Source organism: Daphnia pulicaria, chromosome 3 (assembly GCF_021234035.1).
Source record: "Daphnia pulicaria isolate SC F1-1A chromosome 3, SC_F0-13Bv2, whole genome shotgun sequence".
Lineage (NCBI taxonomy): Eukaryota > Metazoa > Arthropoda > Branchiopoda > Diplostraca > Daphniidae > Daphnia > Daphnia pulicaria.
The window spans coordinates 334688-351838 of NC_060915.1; the positions used below are offsets into that span (position 1 = coordinate 334688).

The 17151-nt window shown below is 42.0% G+C and overlaps 1 protein-coding gene, 1 long non-coding RNA gene and 20 pseudogenes across 5 annotated transcripts; all 22 read left to right on the forward strand.

The window, feature by feature from the left end:
* The first annotated feature begins 117 nt into the window (after nt 1–117).
* On the forward strand, nt 118–236 carry LOC124333076 (annotated as a pseudogene).
* A 201-nt stretch (nt 237–437) lies between these two features.
* Nucleotides 438–1182, forward strand: LOC124328266. Of its 2 annotated transcripts, XR_006916246.1 has the most exons (3): nt 438–655; nt 716–832; nt 891–1182. It is a non-coding gene; the product is annotated as an uncharacterized LOC124328266 (long non-coding RNA). The 2 variants fall into 2 exon arrangements; XR_006916245.1 differs by having other exon boundaries at nt 438–832.
* A 50-nt stretch (nt 1183–1232) lies between these two features.
* On the forward strand, nt 1233–7485 carry LOC124328265. Of its 3 annotated transcripts, XM_046786976.1 has the most exons (3): nt 1233–6958; nt 7019–7135; nt 7194–7485. In XM_046786976.1, exon 1 carries the CDS (start codon nt 1277–1279, stop codon nt 6749–6751), a length of 5475 nt encoding a protein of 1824 aa, XP_046642932.1. In that variant the 5' UTR covers nt 1233–1276; the 3' UTR covers nt 6752–6958; nt 7019–7135; nt 7194–7485. The 3 variants fall into 3 exon arrangements, with proteins under 3 accessions (XP_046642932.1, XP_046642930.1, XP_046642931.1); XM_046786974.1 differs by having other exon boundaries at nt 1233–7135; XM_046786975.1 differs by having other exon boundaries at nt 7019–7485.
* Nucleotides 7486–7589: 104 nt separating this feature from the next.
* On the forward strand, nt 7590–7708 carry LOC124333087 (annotated as a pseudogene).
* A 284-nt stretch (nt 7709–7992) lies between these two features.
* Nucleotides 7993–8111, forward strand: LOC124334081 (annotated as a pseudogene).
* A 284-nt stretch (nt 8112–8395) lies between these two features.
* Nucleotides 8396–8514, forward strand: LOC124333099 (annotated as a pseudogene).
* A 416-nt stretch (nt 8515–8930) lies between these two features.
* LOC124334702 lies at nt 8931–9049 on the forward strand (annotated as a pseudogene).
* A 416-nt stretch (nt 9050–9465) lies between these two features.
* LOC124334703 lies at nt 9466–9584 on the forward strand (annotated as a pseudogene).
* A 414-nt stretch (nt 9585–9998) lies between these two features.
* On the forward strand, nt 9999–10117 carry LOC124333111 (annotated as a pseudogene).
* Nucleotides 10118–10532: 415 nt separating this feature from the next.
* On the forward strand, nt 10533–10651 carry LOC124333123 (annotated as a pseudogene).
* A 414-nt stretch (nt 10652–11065) lies between these two features.
* LOC124333134 lies at nt 11066–11184 on the forward strand (annotated as a pseudogene).
* A 415-nt stretch (nt 11185–11599) lies between these two features.
* Nucleotides 11600–11718, forward strand: LOC124335277 (annotated as a pseudogene).
* A 416-nt stretch (nt 11719–12134) lies between these two features.
* On the forward strand, nt 12135–12253 carry LOC124333717 (annotated as a pseudogene).
* Nucleotides 12254–12537: 284 nt separating this feature from the next.
* LOC124333146 lies at nt 12538–12656 on the forward strand (annotated as a pseudogene).
* Nucleotides 12657–13071: 415 nt separating this feature from the next.
* Nucleotides 13072–13190, forward strand: LOC124335278 (annotated as a pseudogene).
* A 416-nt stretch (nt 13191–13606) lies between these two features.
* Nucleotides 13607–13725, forward strand: LOC124333718 (annotated as a pseudogene).
* Nucleotides 13726–14009: 284 nt separating this feature from the next.
* LOC124333158 lies at nt 14010–14128 on the forward strand (annotated as a pseudogene).
* Nucleotides 14129–14543: 415 nt separating this feature from the next.
* Nucleotides 14544–14662, forward strand: LOC124333799 (annotated as a pseudogene).
* Nucleotides 14663–15078: 416 nt separating this feature from the next.
* Nucleotides 15079–15197, forward strand: LOC124329607 (annotated as a pseudogene).
* Nucleotides 15198–15742: 545 nt separating this feature from the next.
* On the forward strand, nt 15743–15861 carry LOC124334704 (annotated as a pseudogene).
* Nucleotides 15862–16145: 284 nt separating this feature from the next.
* Nucleotides 16146–16264, forward strand: LOC124333169 (annotated as a pseudogene).
* Nucleotides 16265–16681: 417 nt separating this feature from the next.
* On the forward strand, nt 16682–16800 carry LOC124333180 (annotated as a pseudogene).
* Nucleotides 16801–17151: the final 351 nt, after the last annotated feature.

Genomic DNA, 17151 nt, shown 5'->3' on the forward strand with positions numbered 1-17151 from the left:
CGCTTTTTTATTCGCGATGGTTACGAGTCCAAATTCAATGAACAAACATTTCTATCACTTTGAAGTGATTTTCTATTCATCCATTGGGACTGGGAGGGTAATTTTTCATTTTTGAATGTCAACGGCCATATCACGTAGAACGCACCTGGTCTCGTCAGCTCCCAGAAGTTAAGTTACGTCGAGTCCCGTTAGTACTTGGAAGGGTGACCGCTTGGGAATACGGGATGTCGTTGGCGAGGAATAGTTTGTTTTCAATAACAAATTTCTTGAAATTTTTTTTCAATCACGATGGTTACCAGTCCAAATTCGTAGATCAAAAATACCAATGGCATAGAGATAGGTTCAATTCATCTATAGGAATGATTCTGGATAAATTTCATTGCGAGTTTTTCAAAGTTTATCGCGCTTTTTTATTCGCGATGGTTACGAGTCTGGAGCCGCGATTTAGGCCCTCTGTTCGTTTTGCCCAGCTAGATGTATGGCATGTGTGGCCATCTATTAAACTCTTTGTTTTGTTAATTAATTCCTGTGGCGCCACTTGTTTTAAGAAACTGTTTAGTCTCGTTTCCCCTTCCCCCCTGTCAATCAAGTAATCTTCTTTTACGATATTGTGACTGTCACTCTTTCTATACTGATTTAACTTCTGGATTGACAGGTATTTTAATTGTTTTATGTTTTCTGGCCCATTGTTAATGTTACCGTCTGTGTTCTTTAGAGAAGTAACTTCTCCAGTATTTGCATTTGACTGACCTAGACGTGTTGGGTGGCATTCACCGACATCGTCACACTCTCATCTTCCTGACACAGTGGCAAAGGCCACTTAAGCCGTCAGGTATCTTGCTTATTGTTATTTTGCTTTCCCTAGTCATGCTAAATTATCTTTTCTTCAGGTTTTATTGCATGATTGTATTAGAGTGGGTGTGTCCGACCAGGGCCCCATTAGTGTGATTCATATTCCATCGAAGACTGGGTTTTCCCACCCAGGTATTATTAGTTTGCCCTTATTCTGTCTGTTCACTCGTTACTTATTGATGTTTTATCTTTTACCAGGATTGATGTGATTTCTGATGTGATTTCTTGCATGATCTCGATGTGATTTCTTGCATGATCTCGATGTGATTTATTTGCATGTTTTGATCTGCATTATTTCTGATTGACTCAATTATACAGTCCACTTACAAATCGATAGACCATCTGGTCCTTCGAACCGGAGCTTAGAATCAACTCAACATTGAATTGACCTTGGACTGACCTTGATTCGAAGCCTTGATTGAAAATGGCCAACCCTCCAGTATCAACATGGACATTGGATGCCTGCAAAGGACGACAAAAGGTTGTCCGTTCCCGCATCACTGGCTGTCACACCCGCATCAACCACATCGTGACAACTGGTTTATCTCGTCGTGATGCTGAGAAGCTTCTAGCTGACGCAAGAGTCCTTTTGGGCGAATTGGAAACGATTCACGATCGCGTTATCGAGTTGGTAGACGACAACGACGTCTTGACCCAACAAAATAATCAACATCAGCTGTATGCCCAAACCATCGACAACTGCTCAGCTTTAGTGGAAGATTATCTGCTCCTACGCCGAGACGATGCTTCATCAGTTGCTGTCGAGACCCCAGACCAGATTGCACGTCGACAGGCATTGGAGACCGCATATCAGCGTCTACGAGATCTCCGAGAGCAAGTCACAGCTGCTGAACAGGCCATCATTGATCTAGGAGGAGATGTTTTGCCTACAGACGGATCGGAGTTGAACCCATCCGACTCCGCGTCGCAAGTCGGAGCCAAGCCGACCAAGAAGATTGAATTTTATCCAGCGGACTCTACACAAGCCCCTGATGCTTGGATTGATACGTATCTAGCCGGAAAGGAGAGACCGATTGTTCGTGAGAAGGGAGCCAAATCTTCGGTCAACGTTCAGCTGGAGGTTTATACGGGCCGCGCACTTGATTGGTTCTCTTGGATAAGTATGTGGTTCGCGCTGGTCCACATTACGAGCAAGACTCCGAGCGAGAAGCTGGCCATATTGAAAAATTATTTGAAGGGCGACCTAGCTGACATCGTACATGGCCATGGAGGAGGGGAAGCTGGATACAAGGAGGTTCTACAGCGATTGAAGAGCACGTGCGGGAATCGGAAGGTGATTCGAGCGGCTCATCTGCGGGAATTGGATCGGATGGAGGCGCCGCGTAATGACCCGCAGTCTTTCAAACGCTTTTCTGAACGTGTGCGAACTCATCTCTTCAACCTGTCGGTGATTGGTGAGACGGGCCACGTTGACATCATCGAGAGACTGTCCCTCAAGCTGCAGCTTACCGATCGTTTGGCCTGGAACAATGGACGGGGAGGCGAAATCGATAATCGGAACATCAACGATTTTGGCCGCTGGTTGACGGCTAGAGCAACGGACTATCAGAATGCTTATGCAATTGCGGATGACCAGCAACGGCCGGCGAACGGAGGAAATAGGAACGACCGCCCACAATCATCCCAGGTGCCAAATAGATTCCAGCAACCACAGCAGCAGAGAAGAAGTGCACGCACTTATCATGGAGCATCAAGCTCCCAGAAGAATCATGGCTCGACTGAGCAGAAAGAGAAGAAACCGACTGAACCACACTGCTTTAAATGTGAAGGATCGCACCGCCTTGAAGACTGTACCTTTTTCAAGGACCTTCCCATCAGTGATAGACTGACCTTTACACAACGTCGAGGATTGTGTTATGGCTGCTTCGGCGTCCGGCATGGCTTCATGAATTGCACACTCAAGAAGGAGTGTGGCATCGACGGATGTAAGCTGTCCCATCACAAACTTCTCCACAAGGAGAATGGTCCGGTAGAAAGGAATGCCCGGCCTCACACTCTACGTTCCGACCGACGACAAATTGCTTTCAAGATGCTCCGCCTGGACGCGCTCGACGCCGACGGGGAGATGGTGCCTGTGAACATTTTGATGGATGATGGAAGCGATTCAACTCTCATTCGCGAGGGGCTGACGCGTCGACTCCGGCTTACTGGCCAGCGGCAGACCTTATTTGTAGGTGGCGTCGGTGAAGAATCTTCCGTCCATGTAAATTCAGAGTACCTGGAGTTGCAGTTAAGGACGTCGGCGGGAGAAACAGTGTCGATCCAGGGATCTACTATCCCCTCCATCACCAAGCCAGTACCGGTCATGGAGTGGGAGAAACTACGCGGACGATGGAGCCATATGGAAGACTTGCCGCCGCTTCGAGACTGTGGTGGACGTGTCGACATATTGATTGGATTGGACCATGCCGCACTCATCACAGCGAGTGAATCTCGATTCGGAAAAGATGACGAGCCGACCGCTTCCAAGACTAGACTGGGATGGACACTGCAAGGAGCGGTAGCGACCAGTGGTGGACCCGATATTGTCCGGATTCATCATGTGCAGACCTCAGCTGATTCAACTCTTCAACTCGCCGAACAAGTCAAACGGTTTTGTGATACGGAGTCATTTGGCACCGAATTCCAATCGGAATGCATGTCGGCTGAACATCGGAGGGCGGTGACCAAATTGGAAGCGGAGACTGAAAAGCTGGACGTAGGATATGCAGCCCCGGTTCTTTGGATTGACGACATCCCTCCTGAGATTCCCGATAGCCGCCGCACGGCGGAATTAAGAATGAAGAGTATGCAGAATAAATTTGCCCGCGAATCAGGAGACTACGAGACCTACTACCGTGCAGCCATGGAGAAAAACTTTAGCGAAGGCTACGCCAGACGGCTCACGCCGGAAGAAATCCAGCAGAGCCCGACGAAGTATTTTCTCCCGCACTTTGGAGTGCCAAAGAAGGCTGGGCGGTCTGAGTTACGTCTCGTATTCGATGCTGCTGCAAAGTCGAACGGCAAATGTTTAAATGACTTTGTCACCAGTGGTCCGGCGCTGCAGAACCCCTTACCGGCCGTGTTGATCCGTTTCCGGGAAGGAGAGATTGGCTGGTCAGCCGATATTGGCGCAATGTTTAGCCGGATTCGTTTGAAAGATGCTGACCGTCCGTACCACCGATTCCTATGGCCCGAAGTGGATGGAACCATATCGACATGTGAGATGACCAGAGTGACTTTCGGTGTAACGTGCTCGCCCTACGTCGCCATACGAACCACTTGGCGCGCAGCAGACGATGCTGGACCGGAAATGAAGGAGGCGGCCGATGACGTGCGAGAAGACATCTACGTCGACGATTACCTGGCCTCGACTAGCAGACTTGAGGATGCCGTAAGGAGAGCCACCGGTGTAAATAAGGTCCTAGCAGACGGCGATTTCCACCTGGGGCACTGGGTGTCCAATAGCAGCCAGCTTTTATCAGCAGTCCAGCCGGATTCGGACAGTGGGACCACTGTCAAGACCCAAGTGCGCAGCATTAGTGATGACCCAGAGTTGATCCTTGGAATTGTGTGGAATCCTTCTACTGATCATCTGGGATTCCGAGTGAAAGTGTCCAGTGTGAACTACACCAGAGTGGGGTTACTTGCCCAAGTGGCTGGTTTGTTCGACCCCTTGGGCACGGCCGCCCCGATGACTGTTAAAGCCAAGATTAAATTGCGGGAATTGGGCGTGAAAGGACTTCAGTGGGAAGATCCAGTGGTTGGTGACGAAAAGGAGTGGTGGGAAGAGTATTTCCAGAAGATCGGACGTTTGAAGGAGATCGAGCTGCCCCGCTGTCTCTTCCCAAACGCGGAAGAAATAGTCCGGACCGAATTGCACACTTTCGCGGACGCGTCAGAAGAGGCGTGTGCCGCGTCCTGCTACACCCGTGTGGTTTATCAGGATGGCCGAGTGCTGGTCCGGCACATCAAGACAGCGACAAAGCTTGCTCCTTTGAAAACAGTTTCCGTTTGTAAACTAGAGCTCAACGCTGGGCTCATGGGCGCCCGTCTGGCTAAGTTTGTCCAAACGGCCCTGAAAAGAAAAATGGATTGCCGATACTTCTGGACCGACAGCAGCACGGTCCGGAATTGGGTCCGGGCCGTGTCCTCCCACTACCAAGTTTATGTCAGCCACCGGATCGGTGAAATTCAAACCCTCACTGAGCCTCACGAATGGCGCTTCGTTCCTGGACGTTTAAATCCGGCCGACGCTGCTACCCGATCGCAGATGGAAGAAGAAGAAATCCCAAGTTGGTGGTTAGATGGTCCGCCTTTCCTTTATGAAGAGGAGCCGGCCTGGCCGAAGGACTTGCCATGGATGGCCGCAAAGGAAGAGCTCCGGTCTGTCCACGTCCATCTGAATTCCACAGACGTGGAGCCGCCGACCGTGTTCAATTTGAAAGACGTCAAGATCTCAGCCCAAGATATTCCGGCCCTAATCCGGTTGGAAGGAGAATTTCTGAATCTCGTGAAACAGAGTCAACGGGAAGTTTATTTTGAAGAGATGAAAAGATTGCAGCAGACGAAGCCGCTCCGCTCGACCTCGCCTTTGCTGCCTCTCACACCTTTTCTGGACGAATCTGGAGTATTGCGACTTGGAGGTCGGCTAAGCCGGGCCAAGTTGCCCTACGATGTCATGCACCCTCCATTATTGTCCGGAAAACATCCGCTTTCTCGGATGATCATCCGAGCGTTTCACGACAGCATGCATCACCTTGGCACGGATTTTGTATTATCTCACGTGCGACAACATTTTTGGGTGACGGGCGGACGAGAATTGGTTAAACGTGTCCGCAATGAATGTGTGCCATGCCGTCGATTTCGTCCGAAAGCAGCTCTGCAAATGATGGCCGACGTCCATCGAGCTCGCCTGGGCGCCGGTCATCCCCCTTTCACTTACACGTCGGTGGACTATTTCGGACCAATAGACGTGACACACGGTCGTGGAACAGCAAAGAGATGGGGCGTACTTTTCACGTGCATGGTGACCAGAGCAGTTTATGTAGACATTGCAATTTCCCTCTCCGCCAGTGATTTTTTAATGGTGCTCCGACGTTTTATATCAGTGTATAGAAAGCCGGCGCATATGTTCTCGGACAATGGCACGAACTTGACTGGCGCTGAACGTTTATTACGTGTGGAGTTGGATCGGCTGAAAGATGACAGTGTGCTGACCACGGAGTTGAAAGCGCTCCGGATCGAATGGTTTTTCCAACCAGCGCAAACACCACATTTTGGTGGCTCACATGAGTCATTAGTACGATCAGTGAAAAACGCTTTCTACGCCGCGTTGGATCAAGAGAAGAGTGTATTGCGTACACCCAGTGACGAAGTTCTGCGCACTCTTCTTTTTGAAGTTTCCGGATTGTTAAATTCTCGGCCTTTGACTTATTGCAGCTCCGACCCGGATGACTTTCGTGCGTTAACCCCAAACGATTTCCTTAATCGAGCTCCTGTAGCTGATTTACCGGCCGGAGATTTTAACAAGGCCCTTCCGCGTGATCATTATGGGTACGTCCAGAGAATAACTAATTTCTTCTGGGACGTGTGGCGCGGATCTTTCCTGCAGTCGATGACCAGCCGGAAGAAATGGAGAACACCCGCGCGGAACTTTGCCGTCGGTGATTTCATTTTGGATGATTGGAAGAATGCTCCGCGCGGGCGTTGGAGAACCGGCAAGATCGTCAAGGTCTACCCCGGTGCTGACGGATTAGTCCGAGCAGCAGATGTGGAATTCTCCACCGGAATACTTCGCCGAGGGACTAATCAGCTGGCTCTACTGGAAGCGTGCTCGCCGGATTCAGCGGAAGATGCGACAGAATCCGGCTCGGGGGAGAATGGAGCCGCGATTTAGGCCCTCTGTTCGTTTTGCCCAGCTAGATGTATGGCATGTGTGGCCATCTATTAAACTCTTTGTTTTGTTAATTAATTCCTGTGGCGCCACTTGTTTTAAGAAACTGTTTAGTCTCGTTTCCCCTTCCCCCCTGTCAATCAAGTAATCTTCTTTTACGATATTGTGACTGTCACTCTTTCTATACTGATTTAACTTCTGGATTGACAGGTATTTTAATTGTTTTATGTTTTCTGGCCCATTGTTAATGTTACCGTCTGTGTTCTTTAGAGAAGTAACTTCTCCAGTATTTGCATTTGACTGACCTAGACGTGTTGGGTGGCATTCACCGACATCGTCACACTCTCATCTTCCTGACACAGTGGCAAAGGCCACTTAAGCCGTCAGGTATCTTGCTTATTGTTATTTTGCTTTCCCTAGTCATGCTAAATTATCTTTTCTTCAGGTTTTATTGCATGATTGTATTAGAGTGGGTGTGTCCGACCAGGGCCCCATTAGTGTGATTCATATTCCATCGAAGACTGGGTTTTCCCACCCAGGTATTATTAGTTTGCCCTTATTCTGTCTGTTCACTCGTTACTTATTGATGTTTTATCTTTTACCAGGATTGATGTGATTTCTGATGTGATTTCTTGCATGATCTCGATGTGATTTCTTGCATGATCTCGATGTGATTTATTTGCATGTTTTGATCTGCATTATTTCTGATTGACTCAATTATACAGTCCACTTACAAATCGATAGACCAGAGTCCAAATTCAATGAACAAACATTTCTATCACTTTGAAGTGATTTTCTATTCATTCATTGGGACTGGGAGGGTAATTTTTCATTTTTGAATGTCAACGGCCATATCACGTAGAACGCACCTGGTCTCGTCAGCTCCCAGAAGTTAAGTTACGTCGAGTCCCGTTAGTACTTGGAAGGGTGACCGCTTGGGAATACGGGATGTCGTTGGCGATGAATAGTTTGTTTTCAATAACAAATTTCTTGAAATTTTTTTTCAATCACGATGGTTACCAGTCCAAATTCGTAGATCAAAAATACCAATGGCATAGAGATAGGTTCAATTCATCTATAGGAATGATTCTGGATAAATTTCATTGCGAGTTTTTCAAAGTTTATCGCGCTTTTTTATTCGCGATGGTTACGAGTCCAAATTAAATGAACAAACAATTCTATCACTTTGAAGTGATTTTCTATTCATCCATTGGGACTGGGAGGGTAATTTTTCATTTTTGAATTTCAACGGCCATATCACGTAGAACGCACCTGGTCTCGTCAGCTCCCAGAAGTTAAGTTACGTCGAGTCCCGTTAGTACTTGGAAGGGTGACCGCTTGGGAATACGGGATGTCGTTGGCGATGAATAGTTTGTTTTCAATAACAAATTTCTTGAAATTTTTTTTCAATCACGATGGTTACCAGTCCAAATTCGTAGATCAAAAATATCAATGGCATAGAGATAGGTTCAATTCATCTATAGGAATGATTCTGGATAAATTTCATTGCGAGTTTTTCAAAGTTTATCGCGCTTTTTTATTCGCGATGGTTACGAGTCCAAATTAAATGAACAAACATTTCTATCACTTTGAAGTGATTTTCTATTCATCCATTGGGACTGGGAGGGTAATTTTTCATTTTTGAATGTCAACGGCCATATCACGTAGAACGCACCTGGTCTCGTCAGCTCCCAGAAGTTAAGTTACGTCGAGTCCCGTTAGTACTTGGAAGGGTGACCGCTTGGGAATACGGGATGTCGTTGGCGATGAATAGTTTGTTTTCAATAACAAATTTCTTGAAATTTTTTTTCTCAATCACGATGGTTACCAGTCCAAATTCGTAGATAAAACATTTCAATGCCTTAGAGATAGGTTCAATTCATCTATAAGAATGATTCTGTATCAATTCCATTGAGAGTTTTTCAAAGTTTATCGCGTTTTTTAATCGCGATGATTACCAGTCCAAATTCGTAGATCAAAAATATCAATGGCATAGAGATAGGTTCAATTCATCTATTTGAATGATTCTGGATAAATTTCATTGCGAGTTTTTCAAAGTTTATCGCGCTTTTTTATTCGCGATGGTTACGAGTCCAAATTCAATGAACAAACATTTCTATCACTTTGAATTGATTTTCTATTCATCCATTGGGACTGGGAGGGTAATTTTTCATTTTTGAATGTCAACGGCCATATCACGTAGAACGCACCTGGTCTCGTCAGCTCCCAGAAGTTAAGTCACGTCGAGTCCCGTTAGTACTTGGAAGGGTGACCGCTTGGGAATACGGGATGTCGTTGGCGATGAATAGTTTGTTTTCAATAACAAATTTCTTGAAATTTTTTTTCTCAATCACGATGGTTACCAGTCCAAATTCGTAGATAAAACATTTCAATGCCTTAGAGATAGGTTCAATTCATCTATAAGAATGATTCTGTATCAATTCCATTGAGAGTTTTTCAAAGTTTATCGCGTTTTTTAATCGCGATGATTACCAGTCCAAATTCGTAGATCAAAAATATCAATGGCATAGAGATAGGTTCAATTCATCTATTTGAATGATTCTGGATAAATTTCATTGCGAGTTTTTCAAAGTTTATCGCGCTTTTTTATTCGCGATGGTTACGAGTCCAAATTCAATGAACAAACATTTCTATCACTTTGAATTGATTTTCTATTCATCCATTGGGACTGGGAGGGTAATTTTTCATTTTTGAATGTCAACGGCCATATCACGTAGAACGCACCTGGTCTCGTCAGCTCCCAGAAGTTAAGTCACGTCGAGTCCCGTTAGTACTTGGAAGGGTGACCGCTTGGGAATACGGGATGTCGTTGGCGATGAATAGTTTGTTTTCAATAACAAATTTCTTGAAATTTTTTTTCAATCACGATGGTTACCAGTCCAAATTCGTAGATAAAACATTTCAATGCCTTAGAGATAGGTTCAATTCATCTATAAGAATGATTCTGGATCAATTCCATTGAGAGTTTTTCAAATTTTATCGCGTTTTTTAATCGCGATGGTTACCAGTCCAAATTCGTAGATCAAAAATATCAATGGCATAGAGATAGGTTCAATTCATCTATTTGAATGATTCTGGATAAATTTCATTGCGAGTTTTTCAAAGTTTATCGCGCTTTTTTATTCGCGATGGTTACGAGTCCAAATTCAATGAACAAACATTTCTATCACTTTGAAGTGATTTTCTATTCATCCATTGGGACTGGGAGGGTAATTTTTCATTTTTGAATGTCAACGGCCATATCACGTAGAACGCACCTGGTCTCGTCAGCTCCCAGAAGTTAAGTTACGTCGAGTCCCGTTAGTACTTGGAAGGGTGACCGCTTGGGAATACGGGATGTCGTTGGCGATGAATAGTTTGTTTTCAATAACAAATTTCTTGAAATTTTTTTTTCAATCACGATGGTTACCAGTCCAAATTCGTAGATAAAACATTTCAATGCCTTAGAGATAGGTTCAATTCATCTATAAGAATGATTCTGGATCAATTCCATTGAGAGTTTTTCAAAGTTTATCGCGTTTTTTAATCGCGATGGTTACCAGTCCAAATTCGTAGATCAAAAATATCAATGGCATAAAGATAGGTTCAATTCATCTATTTGAATGATTCTGGATAAATTTCATTGCGAGTTTTTCAAAGTTTATCGCGCTTTTTTATTCGCGATGGTTACGAGTCCAAATTCAATGAACAAACATTTCTATCACTTTGAAGTGATTTTCTATTCATCCATTGGGACTGGGAGGGTAATTTTTCATTTTTGAATGTCAACGGCCATATCACGTAGAACGCACCTGGTCTCGTCAGCTCCCAGAAGTTAAGTTACGTCGAGTCCCGTTAGTACTTGGAAGGGTGACCGCTTGGGAATACGGGATGTCGTTGGCGATGAATAGTTTGTTTTCAATAACAAATTTCTTGAAATTTTTTTTCAATCACGATGGTTACCAGTCCAAATTCGTAGATAAAACATTTCAATGCCTTAGAGATAGGTTCAATTCATCTATAAGAATGATTCTGGATCAATTCCATTGAGAGTTTTTCAAAGTTTATCGCGTTTTTTAATCGCGATGGTTACCAGTCCAAATTCGTAGATCAAAAATATCAATGGCATAAAGATAGGTTCAATTCATCTATTTGAATGATTCTGGATAAATTTCATTGCGAGTTTTTCAAAGTTTATCGCGCTTTTTTATTCGCGATGGTTACGAGTCCAAATTCAATGAACAAACATTTCTATCACTTTGAAGTGATTTTCTATTCATCCATTGGGACTGGGAGGGTAATTTTTCATTTTTGAATGTCAACGGCCATATCACGTAGAACGCACCTGGTCTCGTCAGCTCCCAGAAGTTAAGTTACGTCGAGTCCCGTTAGTACTTGGAAGGGTGACCGCTTGGGAATACGGGATGTCGTTGGCGATGAATAGTTTGTTTTCAATAACAAATTTCTTGAAATTTTTTTTTCAATCACGATGGTTACCAGTCCAAATTCGTAGATAAAACATTTCAATGCCTTAGAGATAGGTTCAATTCATCTATAAGAATGATTCTGGATCAATTCCATTGAGAGTTTTTCAAAGTTTATCGGGTTTTTTAATCGCGATGGTTACCAGTCCAAATTCGTAGATCAAAAATATCAATGGCATAAAGATAGGTTCAATTCATCTATTTGAATGATTCTGGATAAATTTCATTGCGAGTTTTTCAAAGTTTATCGCGCTTTTTTATTCGCGATGGTTACGAGTCCAAATTCAATGAACAAACATTTCTATCACTTTGAAGTGATTTTCTATTCATCCATTGGGACTGGGAGGGTAATTTTTCATTTTTGAATGTCAACGGCCATATCACGTAGAACGCACCTGGTCTCGTCAGCTCCCAGAAGTTAAGTTACGTCGAGTCCCGTTAGTACTTGGAAGGGTGACCGCTTGGGAATACGGGATGTAGTTGGCGATGAATAGTTTGTTTTCAATAACAAATTTCTTGAAATTTTTTTTTCAATCACGATGGTTACCAGTCCAAATTCGTAGATAAAACATTTCAATGCCTTAGAGATAGGTTCAATTCATCTATAAGAATGATTCTGGATCAATTCCATTGAGAGTTTTTCAAAGTTTATCGCGTTTTTTAATCGCGATGGTTACCAGTCCAAATTCGTAGATCAAAAATATCAATGGCATAGAGATAGGTTCAATTCATCTATTTGAATGATTCTGGATAAATTTCATTGCGAGTTTTTCAAAGTTTATCGCGCTTTTTTATTCGCGATGGTTACGAGTCCAAATTCAATGAACAAACATTTCTATCACTTTGAAGTGATTTTCTTATTCATCCATTGGGACTGGGAGGGTAATTTTTCATTTTTGAATGTCAACGGCCATATCACGTGGAACGCACCTGGTCTCGTCAGCTCCCAGAAGTTAAGTTACGTCGAGTCCCGTTAGTACTTGGAAGGGTGACCGCTTGGGAATACGGGATGTCGTTGGCGATGAATATTTTGTTTTCAATAACAAATTTCTTGAAATTTTTTTTCAATCACGATGGTTAACAGTCCAAATTCGTAGATCAAAAATATCAATGGCATAGAGATAGGTTCAATTCATCTATTTGAATGATTCTGGATAAATTTCATTGCGAGTTTTTCAAAGTTTATCGCGCTTTTTTATTCGCGATGGTTACGAGTCCAAATTCAATGAACAAACATTTCTATCACTTTGAAGTGATTTTCTATTCATCCATTGGGACTGGGAGGGTAATTTTTCATTTTTGAATGTCAACGGCCATATCACGTAGAACGCACCTGGTCTCGTCAGCTCCCAGAAGTTAAGTTACGTCGAGTCCCGTTAGTACTTGGAAGGGTGACCGCTTGGGAATACGGGATGTCGTTGGCGATGAATAGTTTGTTTTCAATAACAAATTTCTTGAAATTTTTTTTTCAATCACGATGGTTACCAGTCCAAATTCGTAGATAAAACATTTCAATGCCTTAGAGATAGGTTCAATTCATCTATAAGAATGATTCTGGATCAATTCCATTGAGAGTTTTTCAAAGTTTATCGGGTTTTTTAATCGCGATGGTTACCAGTCCAAATTCGTAGATCAAAAATATCAATGGCATAAAGATAGGTTCAATTCATCTATTTGAATGATTCTGGATAAATTTCATTGCGAGTTTTTCAAAGTTTATCGCGCTTTTTTATTCGCGATGGTTACGAGTCCAAATTCAATGAACAAACATTTCTATCACTTTGAAGTGATTTTCTATTCATCCATTGGGACTGGGAGGGTAATTTTTCATTTTTGAATGTCAACGGCCATATCACGTAGAACGCACCTGGTCTCGTCAGCTCCCAGAAGTTAAGTTACGTCGAGTCCCGTTAGTACTTGGAAGGGTGACCGCTTGGGAATACGGGATGTAGTTGGCGATGAATAGTTTGTTTTCAATAACAAATTTCTTGAAATTTTTTTTTCAATCACGATGGTTACCAGTCCAAATTCGTAGATAAAACATTTCAATGCCTTAGAGATAGGTTCAATTCATCTATAAGAATGATTCTGGATCAATTCCATTGAGAGTTTTTCAAAGTTTATCGCGTTTTTTAATCGCGATGGTTACCAGTCCAAATTCGTAGATCAAAAATATCAATGGCATAGAGATAGGTTCAATTCATCTATTTGAATGATTCTGGATAAATTTCATTGCGAGTTTTTCAAAGTTTATCGCGCTTTTTTATTCGCGATGGTTACGAGTCCAAATTCAATGAACAAACATTTCTATCACTTTGAAGTGATTTTCTTATTCATCCATTGGGACTGGGAGGGTAATTTTTCATTTTTGAATGTCAACGGCCATATCACGTGGAACGCACCTGGTCTCGTCAGCTCCCAGAAGTTAAGTTACGTCGAGTCCCGTTAGTACTTGGAAGGGTGACCGCTTGGGAATACGGGATGTCGTTGGCGATGAATATTTTGTTTTCAATAACAAATTTCTTGAAATTTTTTTTCAATCACGATGGTTAACAGTCCAAATTCGTAGATCAAAAATATCAATGGCATAGAGATAGGTTCAATTCATCTATTTGAATGATTCTGGATAAATTTCATTGCGAGTTTTTCAAAGTTTATCGCGCTTTTTTATTCGCGATGGTTACGAGTCCAAATTCAATGAACAAACATTTCTATCACTTTGAAGTGATTTTCTATTCATCCATTGGGACTGGGAGGGTAATTTTTCATTTTTGAATGTCAACGGCCATATCACGTAGAACGCACCTGGTCTCGTCAGCTCCCAGAAGTTAAGTTACGTCGAGTCCCGTTAGTACTTGGAAGGGTGACCGCTTGGGAATACGGGATGTCGTTGGCGATGAATAGTTTGTTTTCAATAACAAATTTCTTGAAATTTTTTTTTCAATCACGATGGTTACCAGTCCAAATTCGTAGATAAAACATTTCAATGCCTTAGAGATAGGTTCAATTCATCTATAAGAATGATTCTGGATCAATTCCATTGAGAGTTTTTCAAAGTTTATCGCGTTTTTTAATCGCGATGGTTACCAGTCCAAATTCGTAGATCAAAAATATCAATGGCATAGAGATAGGTTCAATTCATCTATTTGAATGATTCTGGATAAATTTCATTGCGAGTTTTTCAAAGTTTATCGCGCTTTTTTATTCGCGATGGTTACGAGTCCAAATTCAATGAACAAACATTTCTATCACTTTGAAGTGATTTTCTATTCATCCATTGGGACTGGGAGGGTAATTTTTCATTTTTGAATGTCAACGGCCATATCACGTAGAACGCACCTGGTCTCGTAAGCTCCCAGAAGTTAAGTTACGTCGAGTCCCGTTAGTACTTGGAAGGGTGACCGCTTGGGAATACGGGATGTCGTTGGCGATGAATAGTTTGTTTTCAATAACAAATTTCTTGAAATTTTTTTTTCAATCACGATGGTTACCAGTCCAAATTCGTAGATAAAACATTTCAATGCCTTAGAGATAGGTTCAATTCATCTATAAGAATGATTCTGGATCAATTCCATTGAGAGTTTTTCAAAGTTTATCGCGTTTTTTAATCGCGATGGTTACCAGTCCAAATTCGTAGATCAAAAATATCAATGGCATAGAGATAGGTTCAATTCATCTATTTGAATGATTCTGGATAAATTTCATTGCGAGTTTTTCAAAGTTTATCGCGCTTTTTTATTCGCGATGGTTACGAGTCCAAATTCAATGAACAAACATTTCTATCACTTTGAAGTGATTTTCTTATTCATCCATTGGGACTGGGAGGGTAATCTTTCATTTTTGAATGTCAACGGCCATATCACGTAGAACGCACCTGGTCTCGTCAGCTCCCAGAAGTTAAGTCACGTCGAGTCCCGTTAGTACTTGGAAGGGTGACCGCTTGGGAATACGGGATGTCGTTTGCGATGAATAGTTTGTTTTCAATAACAAATTTCTTGAAATTTTTTTTTCAATCACGATGGTTACCAGTCCAAATTCGTAGATAAAACATTTCAATGCCTTAGAGATAGGTTCAATTCATCTATAAGAATGATTCTGGATCAATTCCATTGAGAGTTTTTCAAAGTTTATCGCGTTTTTTAATCGCGATGGTTACCAGTCCAAATTCGTAGATCAAAAATATCAATGGCATAGAGATAGGTTCAATTCATCTATAGGAATGATTCTGGATAAATTTCATTGCGAGTTTTTCAAAGTTTATCGCGTTTTTTAATCGCGATGATTACCAGTCCAAATTCGTAGATCAAAAATATCAATGGCATAGAGATAGGTTCAATTCATCTATTTGAATGATTCTGGATAAATTTAATTGCGAGTTTTTCAAAGTTTATCGCGCTTTTTTATTCGCGATGGTTACGAGTCCAAATTCAATGAACAAACATTTCTATCACTTTGAATTGATTTTCTATTCATCCATTGGGACTGGGAGGGTAATTTTTCATTTTTGAATGTCAACGGCCATATCACGTAGAACGCACCTGGTCTCGTCAGCTCCCAGAAGTTAAGTCACGTCGAGTCCCGTTAGTACTTGGAAGGGTGACCGCTTGGGAATACGGGATGTCGTTGGCGATGAATAGTTTGTTTTCAATAACAAATTTCTTGAAATTTTTTTTCAATCACGATGGTTACCAGTCCAAATTCGTAGATCAAAAATATCAATGGCATAGAGATAGGTTCAATTCATCTATAGGAATGATTCTGGATAAATTTCATTGCGAGTTTTTCAAAGTTTATCGCGCTTTTTTATTCGCGATGGTTACGAGTCCAAATTCAATGAACAAACATTTCTATCACTTTGAAGTGATTTTCTATTCATCCATTGGGACTGGGAGGGTAATTTTTTATTTTTGAATGTCAACGGCCATATCACGTAGAACGCACCTGGTCTCGTCAGCTCCCAGAAGTTAAGTTACGTCGAGTCCCGTTAGTACTTGGAAGGGTGACCGCTTGGGAATACGGGATGTCGTTGGCGATTAATAGTTTGTTTTCAATAACAAATTTCTTGAAATTTTTTTTCTCAATCACGATGGTTACCAGTCCAAATTCGTAGATAAAACATTTCAATGCCTTAGAGATAGGTTCAATTCATCTATAAGAATGATTCTGTATCAATTCCATTGAGAGTTTTTCAAAGTTTATCGCGTTTTTTAATCGCGATGATTACCAGTCCAAATTCGTAGATCAAAAATATCAATGGCATAGAGATAGGTTCAATTCATCTATTTGAATGATTCTGGATAAATTTCATTGCGAGTTTTTCAAAGTTTATCGCGCTTTTTTATTCGCGATGGTTACGAGTCCAAATTCAATGAACAAACATTTCTATCACTTTGAAGTGATTTTCTTATTCATCCATTGGGACTGGGAGGGTAATTTTTCATTTTTGAATGTCAACGGCCATATCACGTAGAACGCACCTGGTCTCGTCAGCTCCCAGAAGTTAAGTTACGTCGAGTCCCGTTAGTACTTGGAAGGGTGACCGCTTGGGAATACGGGATGTCGTTGGCGATGAATATTTTGTTTTCAATAACAAATTTCTTGAAATTTTTTTTTCAATCACGATGGTTACCAGTCCAAATTCGTAGATAAAACATTTCAATGCCTTAGAGATAGGTTCAATTCATCTATAAGAATGATTCTGGATCAATTCCATTGAGAGTTTTTCAAAGTTTATCGGGTTTTTTAATCGCGATGGTTACCAGTCCAAATTCGTAGATCAAAAATATCAATGGCATAGAGATAGGTTCAATTCATCTATTTGAATGATTCTGGATAAATTTCATTGCGAGTTTTTCAAAGTTTATCGCGCTTTTTTATTCGCGATGGTTACGAGTCCAAATTCAATGAACAAACATTTCT